Source organism: Nanorana parkeri, unplaced genomic scaffold, assembly GCF_000935625.1.
Source record: "Nanorana parkeri isolate BGI_ZX_2015 unplaced genomic scaffold, ASM93562v1 scaffold1055, whole genome shotgun sequence".
Classification (NCBI taxonomy): domain Eukaryota; kingdom Metazoa; phylum Chordata; class Amphibia; order Anura; family Dicroglossidae; genus Nanorana; species Nanorana parkeri.
Window position 1 is genome coordinate 32,737 of NW_017307323.1, and position 25,320 is coordinate 58,056.

At 41.1% G+C, this 25,320-nt stretch overlaps 1 protein-coding gene across 1 annotated transcript; it reads left to right on the forward strand.

The window, feature by feature from the left end:
* The first annotated feature begins 10,832 nt into the window (after positions 1-10,832).
* On the forward strand, positions 10,833-22,572 carry LOC108796097 (patched domain-containing protein 3-like). The gene is made up of 4 exons (XM_018567490.1): positions 10,833-11,585; positions 14,742-14,863; positions 17,421-17,566; positions 20,897-22,572. Exons 1-4 carry the CDS (start codon positions 10,833-10,835, stop codon positions 22,570-22,572), a joined length of 2,697 nt encoding a protein of 898 aa, XP_018422992.1.
* The last annotated feature ends 2,748 nt before the right edge of the window (positions 22,573-25,320 follow it).

Below are 25,320 nucleotides of genomic sequence, written 5' to 3' on the forward strand. Positions count from 1 at the left end.
CCCGGGCAGATGCCCCTTTTGCCCCGCGGTAAAGACGGCCCTGTCCCTTCCTGCTGTGATCTTACATTCCCTCTGTTTTCTGTCCGTGTACCTCTTTGGTTTGCTCTGGCTATGAGTTCTCTCCACAGCATTCTTTTCTGCTCTGTTTTGTAGTTGCTTCCTGTGATTATTTTGCTCTGCACTTTTGTGCACCTAGCAAAAAAAGGGTACTCAGTGATGGAGAATCACTAAGAGAAGATTGTTACCAAAAAGACTGGGACATGTATGAAAATATAAAAGTAGAATTTTATTATATTTCATTAAAATAGTTGAAACAGCACCATTATGTGGTCTTCCTAGAAAGTTTTAAGAAATGACAAACGTTTGTCTAAGGCTATTCACTCACACTCACTTTCGCAGCAATGGGCCCCACACACACATTAGCAAAAATAGGTCAACACAGGAAACATGAACTGGGGTGAATAATAACAAAAGAAAGGGGAAAAAAAATCCATTAGGGTGTCAAAAAGACCATCGTTGATGAAAAAGAAAATGGGAATCATGAGGAGAGAAGTTGCTCTAAAGTCCTGCGTAAAGGAAGTACTTCAAGAAGTAGTGCCTTAATTTAGTTGTTTTATTACTGTAATGCGACAGCTTTCAAAAGGATACAATGTATATCAAGTGTTTCTTTCTTTTCACGTCTTTGGATTGCGGTCCAAGCAAAGATATATAACATCGGGAGAGACTTCATATATATATATATATATTTGTGATGATCGGATCGATCAGTAACAGCCAAAAGAACATCCAAAATCCACCAGGAAGGCCCATAGTATCGGCAGTGGGAGGTCCCCTGGAAAATCTAGGCAAATACCTACACTTCCTTTTGAAAGAAATGGTCCTGAAATTACCCTCATTCGTTAAGGACACAGGAGACGTACTCAATAAAATACGAAACCTTAAAATAGATGAGCACTCAATATTAGTAGGGGTTGATGTGGAGTCCTTATATACGTCCATCCCACATGAATGGGGCTTGAAAGTGGTAGAACATTTCTTAGACATGAATTTCCCAGAGATGGCATTCCTAAACTAATTTTTGATTGATGCATTGAACTTTGCCCTTCAACACAACTACTTTCAGTTCTCAGGGTCATATTATAGACAAATCAGAGGGACTGAGGGACTTCGATGGGGGCACCATGGGCCCCGGCATATGCCTGCCTCCATTTGGGTCTCTCGGAATCAAATGTTGTCTATCATCATCCTCTGTACCTGGGCCATGCTAAGACATGGCTCAGGTACATAGATGAGGTCCTAATGATATGGCAGGGCAGTGAAGAACAATTAAAGAAATTCATAGCTGAGCTTAACATTAATGAACGAAACCTGAAATTGACCTTCACTAGCAGCCACTCTGAGATTTCGTTCCTTGACCTATGGATCAAGATGGAGGCAGAAAACCTAAATACTAGAACGTATAGAAAGGAGACTGCAGGCAACACACTGCTACATGCCACAAGCCATCACCCCACTCCCCTCATACAAGGGATCCCCACAGGGCATTTCCTTAGAATTAAGCGTAACTGCATTCACCCAAAAGACTATCAAATTGAATCGAAAAATCTTTACAACAGATTTAGAAACAGGGGATACTCCCATAGAACGCTTAGAAGAAGTAAAACTAAGGCGGGCACGAAAACAAGAGAGGAATTACTTCAAGGGGAGAAAAGGGAAAGAACAAATGAAAAATACACAAGGATGATCACACAATAAGGCACAGGCTGGCATAAACTAAAAGAAATTCTGGACAAGCATTGGCATGTCCTCAAACTCTGCCCCTCACTCACTGAAATTGTGGGCCCTAGACCCCTCCTTATGGCACGTAGGGCCCAGAATTTGAGAGATCAGTTGGTTAAATCCGAATATAAACCTAGTAGGGACACATCCCTCTTAAACCTAAAACCTAAAACCAAGGGTATGTATCCCTGTGGAAGGTGTCAAGTTTGCCCTTTTGTAGATAAGACACAACAATTTCAGAACTCTGATGGTACTAAATCTTTCCACATCTCACATTTTATCAATTGTGGCACTAATAAAGTAATATACCAACTACAATGTCCATGCAAAAAACTGTATATTGGTAAAACTAAACGCCAATTACGAATTTGTATAGGTGAGCACCTCAGAGACATCAAAAATAAAGACACTGACAGCCCGATAGCTGTACACTTTGCAGAATGCCACAATTCCTCACTAGACGGCCTTAAAGTTAAAGGCATATATGCTTTAAATCTACCACCAAGGAGAGGAGATTTCGATAAAATACTGTTACAGAGAGAGAAGATGTGGATATACAGTATAGGTTGGACACTATGTCACCCAAAGGTTTAAACAATTAACTAAATTTAAACGTATTCTTATAACCTATACATCTGTGCCCTGACTCCAATTAATGAGTAATGCATGATCTAAATATTAAACTGAATTTAAATATTCTCTGTCAGTTTAGATACTTCAGTCCCAACTACCAACAAAAAATATAAAATAAAAAACAATATGAGGTCCCTAAAGGCAAAGTCTCCATCTTGCGTTAAACAATGATGGATATATCTGCTTAAAATATGCTTTTCTGCCTTTATGAATAATTTAACATTTCCCTGTCTCCTTTGAATTGAAAGATTGGTTTGAATTGTCATGAATGTAGTGGCTATGAATCACCTCACACCTGAAGCACACGCAATAGATGGAACCTGTGATTGTACAGGTGTGGATGAGTAATTTAAACAATTGTTTCCCCCCCCCCCTCACACCCATCAATAATTCAAGACATTTCGGGGAAAATACAAAAAGATTTGATTTGACGCTCCTCTGTGAATTGTTGAGGACTCCACTCGCCCCACAAGTCGGCATTTATGGGGATATCCATAATGAAAACTTGTCAAAGATAGAAGATACCGGGGAAACCTTCACCACATCGGGATGGGAGACAATAATGAGTGAGTACTTATCGATCCGATCATCACAAATATACATATATATATGAAGTCTCTCCCGATGTTATATATCTTTTGACTAAGAACTGTACCCCAAAAAGGCTAAAACGAAAAGGGAAACTTACCCATATAGCGTCAACATTAACTCTGCATTAACCCCTATGCAACCAGCTGACATATTCCCATCTCAGCCGGCACAAATCAAGCTGCATCCATTGCTTGGACCGCAATCCAAAGACGTGAAAAGAAAGAAACACTTGATATACATTGTATCCTTTTGAAAGCTGTCGCATTACAGTAATAAAACAACTAAATTAAGGCACTACTTCTTGAAGTACTTCCTTTACGCAGGACTTTAGAGCAACTTCTCTCCTCATGATTCCCATTTTCTTTTTCATCAACGATGGTCTTTTTGCAACCCTAATGGAATTTTTTTCCTTTCTTTTGTTATTATTCCCCCCAGTTCATGTTTCCTGTGTTGACCTATTTATGCTAATGTGTGTGTGGGGCCCATTGCTGCGAAAAGTGAGTGTGAGTGAATAGCCTTTGACAAACGTTTGTCATTTTTCAAAACTTTCTAGGACCACATAATGGTGCTGTTTCAACTATTTTAATGAAATATAATAAAATTCTACTTTTATATTTTCATACATGTCCCAGTCTTTTTGGTAACAATCTTCTCTTAGTGATTCTCCATCACTGAGTACCCCTTTTTTGCTAGTTAATACTATGTTACGAGACTGAGTGGGCGGTTATATATGTAAATCACTGACTTGAGTTAAACTTTTATGGTTTTTGATCTCCAGAATACCTTTTTTAACTATTGTGCACCTCCCTCTTTTCTCCTGTGCATTCCCCTCTGGTGTTCCTGTGTATCTCTTGTCTCTGTGTATACACCTGTTGTGTGTTCCCTGTTGTAATTGTCTTTTTGCAGCAGTATGCTGGGGCATTTCTGTTACAAATGTTTTATTGAAGCAGCATAAAAACATAGCAAAATACAAAGCTTATACATTTTTAGACAGTAACATGAAACATCATGCGTATAGTAAATTTTTAAACCAGCAAGAGACCAATGGAAAATATCGCTAAGGACAAATGGAAGAAAAAAGACATAAAAAATGGGGGAACACAGATATAGGTTCATGAATATTGATTGAATATTGATTTGAATCCAAGGGCCAACAATAAAAAAATGTAGTGTGTATCTAATAATATTGCAGTTAGCTTCTCATTAATCATGATATCTGCCAAGCGATTTTTAACAGCAACATAGCTCAACGTATGTGTTTTCCAAGCTGTAGCTATTGTTAATTTAGTGGCCATGAAGATATATTGGACATGTTTCCGCTATAAAACCACTGTATTCAGCTCTCACGGGGGACCCGAACGTCCCGGATCGCCTCTGTAGTCGGGCCGGTCACAATCAGGCAGCGGCGGTGACCTCTAAACAGGCAGATTAGACGGCCGCTTGCGGGGGCCTCCCAGGGTCCTAGCAAGAGGAACCAGGCTATAGAACCAGCGCGCAGACCAGTAGGTCTCTATATTTATTGGGGGAATAGAAAGGAGGGGAAGGGAGAGAAGGTAGAATATTGGGGGGACGGAGTTAGGGAGGCAAAGAAAATAGACCAAGGAAAAGAAGAAATTGGACCTAGAACAGAAGAAAGCAGAACAGAAAGGGGGTGGGAGATAGAGGGAGGACACAGTACTATAAATGTGGAACAGAGCAAGGAGCACTTTGAGAGGCTCACAATCAATGTAATAATGTGCCCCGACCACACACACACACACACACGCACACACGCACACACGCACACACGCACACACGCACACACGCACACACACACACACACACACATAAAGTCAAGGGACCCCCTATGTGAAATAAAAGAGGGAGAGTGGAGGGGGAAGAAAAGGAGAGGGAGGCACCCAAAAGATCCAAAATTACACAACATCCAGTACTTAATATCAAGCCAGTTTTATGAAATTTTATGCTAGCTTCAATTAATTATAACATTAAGGAGTTCCGGGAACTTGCAGACTGGCAGAATATATTCGTACCAATAGTGAGATACAGGGTATAATGTAAAAAGACATGGGAATATTAAAAAAAAGGGGTGGGGGGGTTTCAAATAAGTGGTCCTACAAACAGATAGTACATCACCGCAACCATCAATATAGAAAGGGGGTGTCTGATGAAAAAAAGGGGGAGGGGGGTGGGCGTAAGAAGAACTGATCAGTAGGAAAATTCCCAACGTTCCGAAGTAAAGTATATAACATTCAAAACAGTGAAAAAGTTAACTGAAAACATTATCACTTAAATAACTGAGTGACAGAGATAGAGTAACAGCAATACCCTGGTTAGACCTCAAGGGCCAAGTAGAAAAGGCAGATGCAGATATTTTACGGATAGTATCCCATCTGAGGATCCTTGAAAAGCTTGAGATCTCAGGCATCGCAAAGCTTGGGAGCCACGGGATTCTGTTAATGGGGACAGCCGCGGGGGAGCTGCCTTCGGCTGAGATGGAGCATGGGAGCTGAGAGAAGAGATCTGTGATGTGGAGACCCGTTCTGGAAGATCAAATCCCAGGCTTCGGAAACATTTGCGCAGATCAACCTGGAATTATGCTTGATACGGTTGGTCCTGATATTAAACAGCTTAAAGGGGAAACCCCAGTGGTATCCCACATTGTTGGCTTGCAGCACTTGAAGATAGGGCTTCAGGTTTCGCCCCTTAGCAATTGTAGATGGTGCTAGGTCCGCATAGAGTTGTAGGTTATGATTCTGAAAAATAAGATCCTGTCGATCCCGAACTGCTTGCTGCAGACGTTCCTTGGTGCGGTAATAATGAAACTTGATGATCACATCCCGAGGGGGTCCATCGGGTTGTCTGCATGTCAATGCATGATGGATCCGATCGAATTCTAGGCGATTCAGGGGGAGATCCAGGACCAGTTCTAGGAAGAAAGGTGCCGCCATCCCAACCAGGTCAGTGATGGTTTCCGGTAAACCGCAGAGTCGCAGGTTATCTCGGCGTTCTCGGTTCTCAGCGTCTTCCTGCTTGTCTCTCAATTGTTCCATTTCATCTCTAAAAGTTTTCACCTCCTTCTCATGGCCCTCAAGCACCTTGGTAGTGTCATCCATGCAATGTTCCAGAGAGCAGGGGCGAAGACCCAGATCTTTAATTTCCCGGAGGAGTTCCATGGAGAGCCGTTTAGAAGCCGTGGCTATTTCTTCTCTGAAGACTGATTGGAATTTGTGGAGTAGCAATTCATCAGGCTGGTCCAGAGTGGGTAGCAAAGCAAAAGGAAACTTTCATTAGAAGAAAGTCTCGTAATCTCATCCAGAGCAGGAGGATCAGGTGCCATCTTGGGTAGAGGTTGAGAAGGGGATTTTGATCTCCAACGTAGTTTAGTTTTAGGAGTTTTGTGCATCTTGCGGGTGTGTAGCCGACCCAGGAGACTCAGTCATGCTGGCTAGCCAGATAAGAGGCAAAGATGTACGTCCATAATTTGGGAGAAAGTGCCCAGGTGGCGCGGAGCTAAGTCACTACCAAGCATTAGTTATCTATTTTAATTAAAATTCATTATATTTAATGTTAACCAATAACAAATGCTGTGGCCAATTCTATGCCACCTTTCTGTGCCTGGTGTTTCTATTTATTAATTCACGGTTTATAGGGTGTTTTTGAGTACTGTCCTTTGCATTTCCATGTGATTGAGGAGAAGAGTGGGTTAACAGATCCCCTTCCACCTGCTGGTCAGGACTGGCTTAAGGACCTCTGGTGTCTGTCCTTTGGTGTCATTTAACGCACAAGGTTGTTGTGCTCCTATCCTGTATTTTAGCTTTATATTTCTGTAAGTGGCGTATTTTAGTTTTAAATTTCTGTAAGTGGCGTACCTAGGGGGCTGCAGTCGGCACCAGGTGCTGACACTCAGGGGTTTTGGGGCCACCGCTGAAATTTTTTTGTGTAATTTGCACTGCAGCAGCGGTTCTCCCTGCTTGACAGTGGCAGTTCAGAGCTGGAGGCTCCTTCTTGGCTTCTGTCACATGACACAGCAGAGGAAAGGACATCCCCCCACTCTAAACTGCCGCTACATCTGGTAAGTAAGTTTAACCTCTTGCCGTCCGCCCGTAGTAAAAAAAACGGACGGACGGCACTGCTACATCTGCGGGTTGCCGTCTCCAAACGGCAATTTTTTTCTGCTCGCGCACGCCCCCTAGCGGGCACGCACGGGCAGAAAAGACCCGACAATTAAACACACCCGTTACCGGGTGTTTCACATATAGATCGCCTATATGTGCTCGTTCGCGGCACCCCCCCTGACCCCTCACCTTGATTCCCGGGATCCGCTGCCCCATCTTGGATCCCGGGACCGGCTCCGAGGGCGTCAGGAGGAGGACGGGAGATCAGCTCCTTGCTGATCTCCGTCCGGGCTGTGAATGCAGAAGTGATGTGTATTACAAAAAGCAGAACAGAAAGGGGGTGGGAGATAGAGGGAGGACACAGTACTATAAATGTGGAACAGAGCAAGGAGCACTTTGAGAGGCTCACAATCAATGTAATAATGTGCCCCGACCACACACACACACACACACGCACACACGCACACACGCACACACGCACACACGCACACACGCACACACACACACACACACACATAAAGTCAAGGGACCCCCTATGTGAAATAAAAGAGGGAGAGTGGAGGGGGAAGAAAAGGAGAGGGAGGCACCCAAAAGATCCAAAATTACACAACATCCAGTACTTAATATCAAGCCAGTTTTATGAAATTTTATGCTAGCTTCAATTAATTATAACATTAAGGAGTTCCGGGAACTTGCAGACTGGCAGAATATATTCGTACCAATAGTGAGATACAGGGTATAATGTAAAAAGACATGGGAATATTAAAAAAAAGGGGTGGGGGGGTTTCAAATAAGTGGTCCTACAAACAGATAGTACATCACCGCAACCATCAATATAGAAAGGGGGTGTCTGATGAAAAAAAGGGGGAGGGGGGTGGGCGTAAGAAGAACTGATCAGTAGGAAAATTCCCAACGTTCCGAAGTAAAGTATATAACATTCAAAACAGTGAAAAAGTTAACTGAAAACATTATCACTTAAATAACTGAGTGACAGAGATAGAGTAACAGCAATACCCTGGTTAGACCTCAAGGGCCAAGTAGAAAAGGCAGATGCAGATATTTTACGGATAGTATCCCATCTGAGGATCCTTGAAAAGCTTGAGATCTCAGGCATCGCAAAGCTTGGGAGCCACGGGATTCTGTTAATGGGGACAGCCGCGGGGGAGCTGCCTTCGGCTGAGATGGAGCATGGGAGCTGAGAGAAGAGATCTGTGATGTGGAGACCCGTTCTGGAAGATCAAATCCCAGGCTTCGGAAACATTTGCGCAGATCAACCTGGAATTATGCTTGATACGGTTGGTCCTGATATTAAACAGCTTAAAGGGGAAACCCCAGTGGTATCCCACATTGTTGGCTTGCAGCACTTGAAGATAGGGCTTCAGGTTTCGCCCCTTAGCAATTGTAGATGGTGCTAGGTCCGCATAGAGTTGTAGGTTATGATTCTGAAAAATAAGATCCTGTCGATCCCGAACTGCTTGCTGCAGACGTTCCTTGGTGCGGTAATAATGAAACTTGATGATCACATCCCGAGGGGGTCCATCGGGTTGTCTGCATGTCAATGCATGATGGATCCGATCGAATTCTAGGCGATTCAGGGGGAGATCCAGGACCAGTTCTAGGAAGAAAGGTGCCGCCATCCCAACCAGGTCAGTGATGGTTTCCGGTAAACCGCAGAGTCGCAGGTTATCTCGGCGTTCTCGGTTCTCAGCGTCTTCCTGCTTGTCTCTCAATTGTTCCATTTCATCTCTAAAAGTTTTCACCTCCTTCTCATGGCCCTCAAGCACCTTGGTAGTGTCATCCATGCAATGTTCCAGAGAGCAGGGGCGAAGACCCAGATCTTTAATTTCCCGGAGGAGTTCCATGGAGAGCCGTTTAGAAGCCGTGGCTATTTCTTCTCTGAAGACTGATTGGAATTTGTGGAGTAGCAATTCATCAGGCTGGTCCAGAGTGGGTAGCAAAGCAAAAGGAAACTTTCATTAGAAGAAAGTCTCGTAATCTCATCCAGAGCAGGAGGATCAGGTGCCATCTTGGGTAGAGGTTGAGAAGGGGATTTTGATCTCCAACGTAGTTTAGTTTTAGGAGTTTTGTGCATCTTGCGGGTGTGTAGCCGACCCAGGAGACTCAGTCATGCTGGCTAGCCAGATAAGAGGCAAAGATGTACGTCCATAATTTGGGAGAAAGTGCCCAGGTGGCGCGGAGCTAAGTCACTACCAAGCATTAGTTATCTATTTTAATTAAAATTCATTATATTTAATGTTAACCAATAACAAATGCTGTGGCCAATTCTATGCCACCTTTCTGTGCCTGGTGTTTCTATTTATTAATTCACGGTTTATAGGGTGTTTTTGAGTACTGTCCTTTGCATTTCCATGTGATTGAGGAGAAGAGTGGGTTAACAGATCCCCTTCCACCTGCTGGTCAGGACTGGCTTAAGGACCTCTGGTGTCTGTCCTTTGGTGTCATTTAACGCACAAGGTTGTTGTGCTCCTATCCTGTATTTTAGCTTTATATTTCTGTAAGTGGCGTATTTTAGTTTTAAATTTCTGTAAGTGGCGTACCTAGGGGGCTGCAGTCGGCACCAGGTGCTGACACTCAGGGGTTTTGGGGCCACCGCTGAAATTTTTTTGTGTAATTTGCACTGCAGCAGCGGTTCTCCCTGCTTGACAGTGGCAGTTCAGAGCTGGAGGCTCCTTCTTGGCTTCTGTCACATGACACAGCAGAGGAAAGGACATCCCCCCACTCTAAACTGCCGCTACATCTGGTAAGTAAGTTTAACCTCTTGCCGTCCGCCCGTAGTAAAAAAAACGGACGGACGGCACTGCTACATCTGCGGGTTGACATTAAACTCCAGAATTAAATCTTAAAAATGCATTCAAGCACCCTTACTATGAACACAAATTTATGTTATTTGTGTATCACTCAGCTATAGATCCTCAGATCATCTCTGAATTGGTGGTGACACTGTCCTTTCTTCTGGAGGGGGGGCTACTTTTGTTCCCCATGGTCCCTGTGTGTGTTGTAAAGTAGCCACCGCTCCAAGGTCACTCCCTTGATAGACTTAAACTTCAATACAATTTAGTAAATTAAACATGACATTGTATTCTATCATGGGAGCGAGCTTGGGTGTACCTTGTATGCCCTGGTTTGCCTTCTCTGCTGCTACCTTGCAAAATCACTGGGACCATCTGTTAGTATGACAGCTGTGTCACTGCTGCATTTCCTTTGTTTTGTTAATTCCTTCCTGTAGCATAGCACTTGATATAAATAAACATAATGGTTATAAATTGCTTTAGTGCATATCAAAGCATAGAGACATGGGAAAGGAAATCTCATCAGTAAAAATTATGAACAATATGTCAAAGGGTATGGGGAAAAAATGCTCTTTTTGTCATAGCAGATATGTACATATTGCTCTGATCTGCAGGAGTTGAAGTGGTTAAAATATATAAAAAAATGAAAATCCATTATGTAAATATGCTGTAAATGACAAGTTTTTTCTTTGGAATACAGATACAAAGGTCAGTTGGTTCAATGTAACTGTATTACAGTAGAAAGTCAATAAAATTCCTTGGAACTGAATTGTTTTATTGTTCTGAAGCAGTACAGGGCTAGTCACAACATTATCTGTTGTCAATTAATATTTTCATTTATTATTAACAGATCCTGCTTTCGTCTCTCTGTCGGTATCACTCAGTAGCTGACTGAGTGAATAGAATGGCTCGCTGTCGGACAGACTGTATACAGAAACCTCTCTCTTTAGCATTCTACAAGTTTGGGAAAGTGGTGGGCAGGTACCCATGGTGGTTCTTCTTAATTCCCATGGTCATATCTGCTGGTCTGGGAGCCGGATTTTACTTTTTACCTCAGAGGGAGGCTAATGACATAGAAAATGAGTTCACCCCGGTTGGAGGTCCAGCTAAATCTGAGAGAGAATTTGTGAGGACACACTTCCCAACTAATGACTCAGGGCATTTCTCTGCACAGAGACTTTATACAGAAGGCTCCTTTCTCTCCATTATTGCTGTCAGTCTGTCTGATAATATCATAAATGTTGATTCATTCAGAGAGCTTGTGAAGCTTGATGAGATGGTGCAGAATCTGAACATCACAATAACAAAAAATAATGCTAATGTGATCTTGAACTTCCAGCATCTCTGCACAAAGGTCCAGCTGGATGAATGTGCCGCAATCAATCCACTCTTATCCAAAGTACAAAGTAATGTAAATCTGATAGAGACATTAAATATTAGTTATCCCTTATTTGAAGGGAGAACATTCCTGGGAACATCCCTGGGTGGGGTGAAACTGAACCCCAACAACACTGTACAGAGTGCAAAAGCAGTAAGATTAGTGTATTATCTGAGAGAAGACAACCAGCAAGACCGAGAAAGAAGCCTGCAATGGATCGAGCACTTTATCAAATATGCATCTCAGAATATCGAAATATTACAACTAAAGAATGTAAAGGTAAGGAAAATAGTTTTGTTATTCCTATTTAAATTATTTCTTGAAAAGGGTACACACAGAGATAGACAGACACATAGAAATATCAATAGAGAGAAATGTATATTGATAGATAGAAATAAATGGAGACATCAATGGATAGATCAATAGATGGATAGATAAGCAACTAATAGATAACCAATAATTTAATTATTTAGGCACTATTTTGGTTGATTGGTTTTATGGAATCATTATCATGGGTGATTTATTAAAGTGAGGTGAAGTGAACCTGTCTTCACTTCAAATATCTAATTGTGTCCAGGGGATTTTTAAAAAATCCACAATATATGATGTTGTTATGGGTTCACGCCTATACTTTATTATTACACTTAAAAGTAATGCAGCAAATGCCACTATTTTTTTTACCATTTATCATAATTTATTTTTTTAACACTACAGCCATATGGATTTATCCTAAAATAAAACTGGAGTTCTTCAAATATGACCGAATTTACACTGTTTTGGCTCTTTTTTTCAGATATGTGCTTACTGAAGTCTTTTTGTTACAGTTTTGAACTAACATTCTGTTACAGTTTTGAACTAACAAAGTCCTGGACCAGATGGGTACACAAATACCTTTTATAAGATGTTTCAAGATCAACTGCTTCATTTCCTTCATACCACTTTCAATACTATATTAAATACATGTCAACTCTATAAACAAGTTCAAGAAGCACATATCTCAATTATCTCTAAAGCAAGAAAAGACCCTATGCAATGTTGCCGTTATCGCCCAATATCTTTGATAAATGTAGACCTGAAAGTATATGCGAAGATATTGACTAATAAGTTCAAGATTTATATTCCTCAGCTTATACACCTAGATCAAGTAGGTTTTGTACCACACCGAGAGGCAAGAGATAATATGATAAAAACTATCTCAGAAATCAATTGCGCGCAGAAAAGATCTATTCCCCTTTGTCTCTGATCGTTAGATGCAGAAAAGGTGCTTGATCGCCTAAATTGGTCTTATTTACAATCTACATTGTCACAAGTAGGACTTCCGTCTACATTTGTGACTAAACTCTCGGTATGCATTTGGACAATTTCCTCAGAGACATAACATACAGGTGTACAGGTACCCTTAAAAATAAGATCACACGGGGACTCCTGCACACCCATACTCATGCAAAATCACATACATACACACAAAAGGTTGAACTTGATGGACCTGTGTCTTTATTCAACCTCAAATACTATGTAACTATGTAAAGTAATGGCCCTTTATGAAGCTCCCATTGCACATATAAAAGTAAATGGGACATTGACAGAATCAGTTTAAATTCGTAACAGGACCCATCAGTGATGCCCCTTTTGGCCACATCTTTATATTTTGGAGATGGAACATCTTGCGCAAGAGCTTCGCCAGAATCCCTCTATAATGGGATTCCAAACTGGCCCATATGAATGTATGGTGGGGATGTATGCGGACAACCTCTTCCTATTTATCACTAATCCTAGAATTGCTTTTCCATCTCTGTTACAGGAGCTGGAATTATTTGGCCACCTTAGTGATTTTAAAGTACACACTCATAAGTCATAAGTCAAAAGCATTGGATATTACTTTGCTCCTCAGAGAAAGTACTCATTTGAAATATGTATTTCCATTCTGGTGGGCCTCAAATTACATCACTTACTTGGGCGTTCATATATCAGCTAACTTGGATGCCTTATATACCCTGAATTACTGTATTTGCTGGCGTATAAGACTACTTTTTATACTTAAAAACATCCCCCGAAAATCGGGGGTTGTCTTATACGCGGGGTATACAATGTATACCTTTAATTCGTTTGGGCCAAGTTGGCCCAAAACAAACATGCCTAATCTGTCAGTCCGTTGGATGTGCGGTAAAACTGTATGTACAGTAGCTTCGGCTACATACAGTATACAACGCTGAGCCAATTAGGGCGAGCGATGTACACAACCTCTGCAAATCCAAGCAGGCTTTGTATCCATTAATAGAATACATCGCTCGCCGTGATTTGCTCAGCGTGGTATACTGTATGTAGCCGAAGCTACCGTACATACAGTATTACCGCACATTCATCCATTATGTTTTTAAATGGTGTTGCCTTGGAAGTGGTGTAGTCTTATATGACGAGTATAGCCCAAAACCTATGTTTTAAGTGGAAAAGTAGGGGGTCGTCTTATTCACCCAGTCGCCTTATACGCCGGCAAATACGGTATACCCCGTTACTACAAAATACGGAACAACGGTTACAAAAATGGGTAAAGCTTTCCCACTCCTCGTTTGGTAGGATTTCCCTTTATTTAAGATGCATATACTTCCTTGTTTTCTGTATTTATTTCAGACATTGCCTATTAGGGTTCAATCTTTATACTTCAGATCTCTTTGAACAGCTTTACTGAGGTTCATTTGGAAATTCTCCTCTCCAAGGTTGCAATGCAGTATCCTGGTAAAACGCAAACAAGATGGGGGTATAGGGCAACCTTATCTGGAGCTGTATTATAAGGCTGTGGTTTTAAGATGAATTGCTGGTTGTTTTTTTTCTTCGACAACACAAATTAATATAAATCTTGTATTTACATTTGATAGATTAGATTTGCGGTGCTCACTAAAAAGGAGGCTTGCCTTTATCTTTTTCCTTATTATCTCCCTCCCTATCTTCTCCTGCTCCCCCTGGACCTGCTGCAATTTTGGCTAAAAATAAATATATGTAAAGGAGATAAATATATTAAATGTTATAATAGAATGAGATACAATTAGAAATGGGCAGTGTAATACGATACATGAAGAAATTTGTATTATGTTGCAGATTATTTATATCTGAAAGTTGCTTTTGTTGGATACTCCTTTTTATGTTATGCATTGAAAGCTTTAAATAAAGAATGTACAGTACAAGAAAAAAAATATATTCTAAAAATATTTTAAATTATTGCATTAATTCAGGAAAACAAAATGTGTTTTAAAAATATTTTTTTTAAATGTACACTCGACCACTAAAGATTTCTGTTCTTTGCGCATAGCTTGTCATAAAGACATAAAGTAGAAGAAGCAATTTACATCAATTGCAGCCCAGCAGTGAATAATGAAGTTGCTGTCACATTATTTGATTGGGACTGTTCCTAATAAAATAATTTGTTTTCCTTTCCTCTAGGCATCTTATTTTTCATCAATATCAAGGCAACAGGAGTTTGAAGGGACAACGAAATCTGTGATTCCTCTGTATTCCATCACATATTTTATTACTATATTCTTTTCTATTATATCCTGTATAAGGTAAGATTATGTAGGCACAACACTAACAGAGATTCTTGTACCTGATTTTTTAAATTTTACTATACATGTCTACTATATACTGAGATATTTTATTAGTTTATATTTACTATAATTTTCTACTATATAGAGAATATGACATGTTATATTGCACATTTCGTATATATTAAAACAATGATGACAGCAATATTTCAAATAATCACAAACTAAAAACAATATTAGAAGCTGCCTTGCATCCATGGATGTGGTTCACAAACATCTGCACATCAGTTGGGTGACCCCACTACTATGTAGACAACCAGTACAGAGGGTCAGTCATCAGCACCTCCCTCCAGTCTGCTAATTGGGTAATGATAGGGCAACCCTACAATCAATGGCGACGGCTGACTAAAATGTGAAGTGAATGCTGTGTTTATTTCAAACACCCAATTGTTCTAATGAGAAGCTCAGTTTTTAAATTCATTGGATATTTGAAGCATACACAGGTTCCCCACACTCCATCTTTAGTAAATATACCTCAGTGGTTGACGGAAACCGGGATTCAACATAGGCTTAAACAACTTGATGCATATAAAGCATTAGGACCTGAAAATCTACACCCCAAGGTACTCAAAGAACTCAGCCAGGTAATAACGAGACCATTATTCCTCATTTTTAAGGAATCCATAATGACTGGTAGAGTGCCAAGTGACTGGTGGAGGACTAATGTGGTACCTATATTCAAAAAAGGGTCAAGATGCCAACCCATGAACTGCAGACCAGTTAGCCTGACTTCCATAGTATGCAAAATGTTAGAGGGAATGATTAAGGACTACGTGGAATTTGTTCAGGATAATGGCATAATAACTGATAACGAGCATGGATTTAGGAAGGATCGTTCTTGCCAGACCAACCTGCTAACCTTTTATGCAGGGGTAAGTAGAGATCTGGATGGAGGGAGGCCAGTGGACGTAGTATATCTGGACTTTTCCAAAGCATTTGATACGGTGCCACATAAACGCTTGTTATACAAGCTAAGGTCTATGGGCATAGATGAAAGAGTGTGCACGTGGATAGAAAACTGGCTACAGGAACGTTTACAAAGAGTATCGGTTAATGGCACCTTTTCAGACTGGGCTGAGGTCATGAGTGGTGGGCCTCAGGGTTCTGTGCTGGGCCCCATGCTTTTCAACCTGTTTATTAATGATATCGGGGAGGGAGTGAATAGCCATGTTTCAGTGTTTGCTGATGATACCAAATTTGGGAAGGTAATAGACACGGACTTAGAGAGTATGACATTACAGGAGGACCTGGATAAAAACGGGGAGTGGGCAACTGTATAGCAGATGAAGTTCAATGTCGATAAATGCAAAGTAATGCCCTTTGGAGTTAAAAATAGGCAAATGGGCTATACAATTATGGGTATGCCACTAGGGAAGTCAGTAATGGAGAAAGATTTGGGGGTCATTGTAGACCACAGATTGAACAATAGCTCACAGTGTCAGGCTGCTGTAAACAAAGCAAGTAGAGTCGTGTCTTGTATTAAGAAGGAAATGTATTGCCGGGACAAGTCTATAATTTTGCCACTTTACAGATCACTGGTTCGGTCTCATCTGGAGTATGCGGTCCAGTTTTGGTCACCAGTACTCAGAAAAGATGTCCTTGAGCTGGAAAAAGTCCAGTGGAGGGCAACCAAACTCATTAAGGGGTTGGAGGAGCAGAGCTATGAAACAAGGCTGTTAAAATTAAATATGTTCTCTTTGGAAGTGAGGAGATTAAGGTGGGACTAAGATTAAGAATAATTTTCTTGTATAAAATGTTCAATGGTGACAGCAACATTATTAACAAACTCTTTACGGTTAACCCCATAACAAAGACTAGAGGCCACCACCAAAAATTGGTGGAGAAAAAAGTTCAGAACACGGGGCGCAAGGGGTTCTTCTCAGTTAGAGCGGTTAAGGTCTGGAACTCACTGCCACAGGCAGTGATTTCAGCTAAGAGTGTGGAATCATTCAAGAAACTCTTGGACGACTTCCTTGGAAACCATAACATACAGGGGTACAGGTACTGCTAAGCAAAATCACACATGGACTCATACACACGTACACAACAGCTCAAACATAAATGCATACACACAATAGGTTGGACTTGATGTACTTATGTCTTTATTCAACCTCAAATACTATGTAACTATGTAACCCTACAATCAATGGAGACGGCTAACTAAAATGTGAAGTGAATGTTGTGTTTATTTCAAACACCCAATTGTTCTAATGAGAAGCTCAGTTTTTAAATTCATTGGATATTTGAATCATACACAGGTTCCCCACACTCCATCTTTAGTAAATGACCCTCACACCTGGGTCCAGGTATGTAGGATATGCTCAAATTAAGATAGACTTCAGGTACTTATATTAGCAGTTTTCGAAAATAGAAGTTTTGATAAACACATCATTTGTGTGACAACTAAAACTAAACTTTTGGCTAAAGTTCCATTTAAAAAATAAAATCCGAATCCTGAAATTGTAAAATTAGAAACACATTTCCTTTACTGAAATCTTGTATTTCTAATTCTTTATAGGCGTGACTGTGTGAGGAATAAAACTTGGGTGGCCTCTTTTGGAGTTATTTCAGCTGGGTTAGCTGTACTTTCTAGCTTTGGTCTGTTATTATTATGTGGAGTGCCTTTTGTTGCCACAGTAGCAAATGCTCCATTTCTTATTTTAGGTAAGTTTCAAACATATTTTTACCTAAATAAATCAGCATTAGTCAGCAGACAGGTGTACTTAAATGTGGGGGAACATGTGGGCTGCCATTGCTGAACGCCTTCTGAAACCAGTTAATGTTTTACATTAAGGGGCACAGGAACAGAAGAATTCTGAGACACTGTGTTATGCTGGCACATTCAGGAGCACGGGACACTGGGAACACTGTTAATTACAGGCAGTGCTGCATCCGGCTTTTGACAGCTATGTTATGTTACATAGCAGCGGGCTTCCTCACTGCTTGTGTATCCTAACATAGTGAGACAGGAGCTGCAACAGCCTCTACTTGGTGTTAGAGGCTTGAACTCTGTGGATGATTTGGACAAATGGCAAATTGGTCCAAGCTGTCCAATCAAAAAAGAGAAATAAAAACCACTGAGGAGATTGATCTCAATGCCTCACCAGTGACGAGCAAGTGAGGGACAGGGAGGCTCCTTCCTGTCTTCTCCCTTCTACCTCCCTCCTCCACTCATAGCTTGGTGACTGGGTTGGGGTATCGGTGGGATGGGACGGGGCATCGACGGGCAGGGGGAATGCCTCACCCAGCACGGAAGGTACCACACGTCACTGGACCCTGGGGGTCTGGACTAAGGACCTGCTATGCTTTCTGACACAATCTTGTCAGATCCTTTGGTTTTGCAGCAGTTAGATCTCATGCCTTTTTCCATTACAATATTGTGCCAAAGGGCTTATGTTACAGAAGAATATTTAGCTTGAATGTTGGTCTGCTAAACAACAGTTCAAAACTACTTACTGCCTATGCCCTTTGAAGGAAAACAACTCTTTGGCAGTTCCCTGGACAAGCTTATTAACCACTTTCGGACAGGAGCAATTTTTTCATTTTTCTCACACGGTATCCAAATTTTTGAATAGAAAATTACTTTATACCTCTAAACAATTATATATTTTCTGAAATCAGAGCTTCTCAAGAATGGAAAACTGGTGGCTGCATTTTTTGCGAAAATATTTATCAAATCGATATTTTTAGGAAAAGATACACTAAAATGAATTTTAGTGCACATAATATAATATTTAAATTGGTAAAGTATAAAAGATGGAGTCGCGTTGAGTAAATAGATTCCAAACATGTCAAGCCTTAAAATTGCACATGCAATGGTGAAAAACTATGGTACGCATAATTGTCCATAGGCGACACTTTAAAAGCCTTTATCACTCATTGATTTGGAGTTAACAGCAAATTATGGCCCAAGAATTATTGCTCTCACTTGGCGCAATCGATTTTTATATACACATGCAAGTCCTACATGCTTGCTTGCATTTGCATGTGGGTGGGGCAGCCAGGCTGCTTTTTAAGTTATTTTATTATTGTTTACCTTTTAAAATGTTTTTTTACACTTATTTTGACTTAACTTTATTTCTATCACAAGGGTGCTAACCCCTATTTGATAGCATTGGGAGGTGACAGGTTCTCCTTATAATGATATCAGGGGTTCATTGGACCCCTAATGCCTCCCCTGCCCTCCAGTGCAGCTGAACAAGCACAGAATTGTGCTTGATCATCTGTCTAGCTGGCATTTGAGCTAGTCTTCAGACAGCTCTGAAGCAGGAAGTGCTGAGAGCACAGTGATCATAGAGCAGATCAGGGAGCAGACACTATTTGCTGTGGTCCCAGGCCCCTACGAGGAGTGGAAGAGCACAAAAGCCATGGTGGGGGGGATGTTTAGAGGCCAGTACAAGTGACTGGGCAGCTCTGTAGCAACCCAGATCAATTGTACTCAAAAGCCCTCCGCCTGCTCTAAAAAATTATAACAAGATCACGGCTGCAACAGCAGCTATGATCTTGGTATAACCACTTAAAGACCAGTATGTACAGGTACATCCTATGATCCTTAAATGGTTGAAGATGTCACTGGGGGAAAGAGTACCCTTTTGCCCCAGCAAAATAAGCTAATACTCAACCTAGAAAACCTCCTTCCTCTGGAACTAAACACAGTTACTAGACCTCTAAGCTTAAGTCCAGGAGTCAATTCCCTCACAAACCAAACCTGTGGGCAAATGCTCCTAAAAATGTGGTGACACCCCCACTTACCAAAGTGGAAGGACGTTGGTTAGCCTTTGCAACTTCCTGCACTGTAAGCTTATTGGTCGCATAGGTGAGGGACATGCTTTATTATTATAATTATACAGAATTTATATACAGGTGAAACTCGAATAATTAGAATATCGTGCTAAGTTCATTTATTTCACTAATGCAACTTAAAAGGTGAAACTAATATATGAGATAGACTCATTACATGCAAAGCAAGATAGTTCAAGCCGTGATTTGTCATAATTGTGATGATTATGGCTTACAGCTCATGAAAAACCCCAAGAACCTAAAATCCACAACCTCAAAAAAGTAGATTATTACATGCAATCAATAAAACAAGGATTGTACATAGAACAATATCGGATCTCTGAAAAGTACAAGCATGCATATGTACTCAGTACTTGGTTTGGGCCCCTTTTGCAGCAATTACTGCAATTACTTTTGCACGATATTCTAATTATTCGAGTTTCACCTGTAGTGTCAACAGTTTGCGCAGCGCTTTACAATATAGTGAAGACATTGTAATTACAATACAATTCAAGACAAGATGGTAAGGAGGGCCCTGCTCGTGAGGGCTTACAGTCTAAGAGGGAGGGGCAAGTGATACATGAGGAGGTAGCTGTGTGGGGATGAATTGTTTGAGAAAGAGTTCAGTAATTAGGTTGAGGTGGGATAGGCTTCCCTAAAGAGATGAGTCTTTAGTGATCGCCGAAAGGCAGTCAGAGTGGGAGATAGACGGACAGGTTGGGATAAGGAGTTCCAAAGAATGGGAGAGACTCTAGAGAAGTCCTGGAGGCAAGCATGGGGGGAGTTGATTAGGGAGCTGGAAAGCAGGAGGTCTTGGGAGGAGTGGAGGGGACGGTTAGGGTGATACTTTGAGACGAGGTTTGAGATATAGCCGGGGGCAGAGTTGTGGATGGCTTTGTGAGTGGTTGTTAATAATTAGAATGTTCTGGTCGCGAACCGAATCAAACTGTGATCAGAACGCGATCTCGACTAGAGGAAGCCACGACCAGTGTCAGAGCAGGGAAGATGGCTGCGATTGTGTTCGTCACCGGATGCGGAGTTCGCGAATAGAAGCAAAATTTTGCAAAACGTTCGTAAACCGCGCTACCACTGTACAGTATATATAGATATAGTACTCCTAGATTAGGTGGCCAATAAAGTGGCCAAAAGAATGTCATTTAATCAGTGTTGTTTCTGTTTATGGTTTATTGACATATTAATATGCTTTCCTTATAGGTGTTGGAATTGATGACATGTTCATTATGGTTTCCAGTTGGCAACAAACTAAAGTTAAGAGCGGAGTTGAAGAAAGAATGGGCGAGACATATAAAGAAGCTGCGGTCTCTATAATCATCACAACCCTCACAGATGTCATAGCTTTCTATATAGGGATAATTACTTCTTTTAAGTCGGTGCAATCCTTCTGTATTTATACCGGAACAGCCATATTGTTCTGCTTCCTGTATAACGTCACTTGTTTTGGTGCAGTTTTAGCCCTTAATGGGAGAAGAGAGGAGAGTAACAGGCACTGGTTGGTTTGTAAAAAAGTGCCAGAGAAAAAAGATGACAGCCGTTCCACTTTCTATAATGTGTGTTGTACTGGAGGAAGATTCAATGCAGACACTGGCACAGAGACAGACCATCCCATGACGAATTTCTTCCATAAATATTATGGTCCATTTCTTACAACAATCTGGACCATGGTCATTGTGTTAGTTCTATATGGTGGATATTTGGCTGTCAGCATATACGGGTGCTTTCAGGTACAGGAAGGAATTGATTTACGGAACTTGGCTACTGACAGCTCCTATGTCCGTTCTTTCTATGACAATGAAGATTTATATTTTAATGACTATGGTCCCAGAGTTATGGTTGTGGTAACAGAGGAAGTCCCATACTGGGATGCAGATAGCCGTAATAAAACTGGCAGGTGTATGGAGTCATTTAAATCAATCCCCTATGTCAGTGAAGACCTCTCTGAGTCCTGGTTGAAAGCATACTTGGGGTTTGCTGAACTTCTTAAAGTGAATGTAAATGATAAAAATAATTTTGTAGGAAATTTATCAAGATTCTTGACTTTTTTCCCAGATTTTAAACAAGATGTGGAAATTCAGTCAGCAGCTATAATCACTTCTCGTTTCTTCATCCAGACTGTGAATGTTGTGTCTGCCATTGATGAGAAAAACATGCTAATTCAGGTTCGGGACACAGCAAAGAGCTGTGAGGTCCCTGTTCTTGTTTATCATCCGGCATTTATATACTTTGATCAGTATGCTGTAATCATCCAAAACACAATTCAAAATGTTGCTCTAGCTACTCTTGTGATGTTTGTTATTTCATTATTGTTGATCCCAAACCCTCTGTGTTCCATATGGGTGACATTCACCATCGCGTCTATTATAGTGGGAGTCACTGGTTTCATGGCTCTTTGGAATGTTAACTTAGATTCCATATCTATGATCAACCTTGTTATTTGTATTGGGTTCTCAGTAGATTTCTCAGCCCATATTTCATATGCCTTTGTTTCCAGCGAGAAATCCACAGCTAATGAGAGGGTGAAAGATGCACTGCACTCTCTCGGCTATCCTGTAGTGCAGGGAGGTCTCTCCACCATCCTGGGGGTCATAGTACTCTCCACTTCACAGAGCTACATATTCAGAACATTTTTCAAGATTATTTTCCTTGTTATTGCCTTTGGAATGCTCCATGGGCTGGTCGTTCTTCCAGTGCTCTTAGCATTATTTGGAACATGTGGCAAAAAACAAGTTGACAGTAAGGGAATACATCTGCCACAAATTAAAAGTGACCCACAAAATTCAGATTTACAGCTTTCATTTTCTGAATCTAAAATACACAATAGAACAACTTGTTATACGAATGAGAAATGTATTGCAGATCCCGACTGTCCATAGTGGTCCAAAATAGTGCAAGCGCGATAATACGGCGGATTGTGCACCTTTGCGCCTATTTAATGGCCGCAAATGAGCGGAATCCGTGCGGATTACATTTTTTTGTGCTTTTGCCCTGCACGGTCTTCCGCACCAAAAACTATGCGGGAAACGCCATTGCAATATGTGCATGGAGCCTAATATATTTGGTGAAGTACAAACCTAAAACACACTGACAAACAGAATTTAAGAATGATCACACAGTGCAAAATTAGCCATTTAAAAAATTCAAATGTTTTCCTATGTAATATAAATTATATGGACGTGGTACCTGGACCCTATGCAGGTGCTTTTTTCAGATAACTGCTTATTTTATAATGTTGTTTTCTCCACTCTGCTTTATTAATGCTACCATTTGATTGTATTGCACAAAATATGCGTTTTATTATCTTATATCTTATTGAGCCTTGTATTGTGTTCATGCCATGTTCAATAAATAAAGTTATTATTAAAAAAAACACAGAGAAGACCTCTATAGCTGCAGGAAATGTGAAAGCAATTCATCCATAAAGTTCACAGCAGACCTGTGAACTCCTTAAGGTCATTTTTTGAGCATCTCAGGTACCCCTTGGCAGTTTTCCTACCTTTTAATGTGTAATGTAAGGATGAAAAAAGAAGGTTCCCTGTGAGAGGGAAGCAGGGAGCAGAGAGAACTATACATGTAAGATTAGTTTTTTTCCAAATTGGAATTCGGACGAATATCGGCATATTCGGACATTCGGATGCATTTGCATTTCTGAATGGAAAAAATATCATACTACTGAAAATTTGAACGAAATGAACTGAAATGTGTTACACAAGCAAAAACAAAAAAAGCTTGGGGTCCCCCTCAAAATTCATACCAGACTTTTGATCTGAGCAGCAATCTGACAGAGTAGGAAAGTGGGGAGAATGATTGTGCACCCCTCCTGCACCATACCAAGCCACATGCCCTCAACATGGGGAGGGTGCTTTGCCATGTTGATGAGGACGAGAGATGGGCTCGATGTTCGGGTTGAACAACAGTTTGACTCGAACATTGCTAGTTCGTGTGTTCAGCGAACATACGAACTGTCAGGGCGTTCACCGGCCTGTTCGCCCACCGAGCTCCCCTCAATACACTGTGCACTGCATAGTGCAGTGGAGATCCCTGATTGTGTAAAGCAATGCACCTGACCACAGGTCAGGTGCAACACTTTGCCCAATCACGGCACAGGGCTCTATAAGAGCCATGAATGGGCAAAGTAATGATTGGGGCTTTTGATTTTCCGAGTTCTGGTCCCATAGAGTTACACTGAGTTCTAAATTCGAGTTAGAACTTTTTCCATGTTCGAAAGTTCGAGTTAGAACCGAACTCAGGTGTGTTCAGCCCATCACTAATGAGGACATGGGCCTCTTCCCCACAGGCCTGGCCCGGTGGTTGTGGGAGTCTGCGGACAGGTGGGGCTCATCTGCATCTGGGTGCCCCCTTTCACAAAGGGGGCACTCAGATCCCACTCCCCACACATGAATGAGTACGGGGTAGTTGTTATCCCTACTCATTCACCAAATAACAGTAAAATAGTAAATAAACACACTTCACCGTGCTCAAAATTCCTTTATTTGAAAAAAAACACAAAACAGTTGTTCATAAGTCCTTTATTAAAAAACAAAAATGTCCATCGATGTATTATGTATCTATTATTTTTTTACTTTCTGTAATGGGTGACAAAGCTGTTTTTTCTGCAATATCACAGCAGTGTTGCAACACAGCTAACACATTAAATCAGTTAGAGCAACACGGTTGTTTCTTTTTGAGAAAAGTTTAAACCAATTAATAAAATCTGACCATTGCAAGCACCTATATTTAATGTTATATGGCCTTTAAAACTGTGTTACAGGGAGACTCAGAAAAACAACTGCTGTGATAACGCTATTGATAGATTGCATGATATATAGTATGTCATTTCTTATTGTGCCTATACTTCTTCTTTAGGAAGTACATCTAAATCTAAGAACATTTTTCTTTAAGGTGCAGCTTACCAGTCATCTTATGTTGTGGTAGAATTAGTGTGGCCCTGTTTCAGAAGGGGGGTCATGTTAGATGACCCTCCCCAATTAGCTACCACTGCACACCTGTAGGTAACTAGGAAATCTTGAGCCTCTGAGCTCTGGGAGAATGGGACTGGAATATATAATGGCAGTTGCACTACCCAACTGGGCCTTGTGGTTTACAAGTGGGACCCCCAGATGAGAATTACCTTGTCCCCAGGCATTTTACTCACAGTTACAGGTTCTCTATTAATAATGAAAATATCAAAGTCCATGGATGTCCATGGATATTTATTTGGAATAGTGGAACTGAGGAAAAGAAGGGTTGGGATACCCAAAAATAGTAGTAGTAAGTCCTGGTAGCTTTTACTGACATTATCTGTACGAAAAGTCAAGCTTCTCTCTCTCTATAGATTAGAAGTGAACCCATTCCCACAAAGGTTTCAGTGTGTGTTCAGTGTCAGGTCTTGACTACAGCTTGGACCAATGGAGGTTTGGGTGGTTACTCCAGTGTCCCCATGGATACAATCAGCATGGGTAAGGTCCTTGTTCAGAATCTAGTAAAGTACATTAGCTCATGGTAGGCCATGAGGATAGGCCTTGAAGGCCTAAGCCCTCATGCCTGGGCAGCAGCCAAGCACCTAAGCAGTAACTTCCTAACTTGGGAGTGGGGAATAAGAGACAGTACTCAGCATGCTCAGG

What these genes read in the sequence shown, in the direction of transcription:
- LOC108796097 (XM_018567490.1), top strand. Translation starts at nt 10,833, where the DNA reads ATGGCTCGCTGTCGGACAGACTGTATACAGAAACCTCTCTCTTTAGCA. An exon ending in TACAACTAAAGAATGTAAAG is followed by an intron (nt 11,586 to 14,741) that starts GTAAGGAAAATA and finishes CCTTTCCTCTAG; the next exon opens with GCATCTTATTTTTCATCAAT. An exon ending in TCTATTATATCCTGTATAAG is followed by an intron (nt 14,864 to 17,420) that starts GTAAGATTATGT and finishes AATTCTTTATAG; the next exon opens with GCGTGACTGTGTGAGGAATA.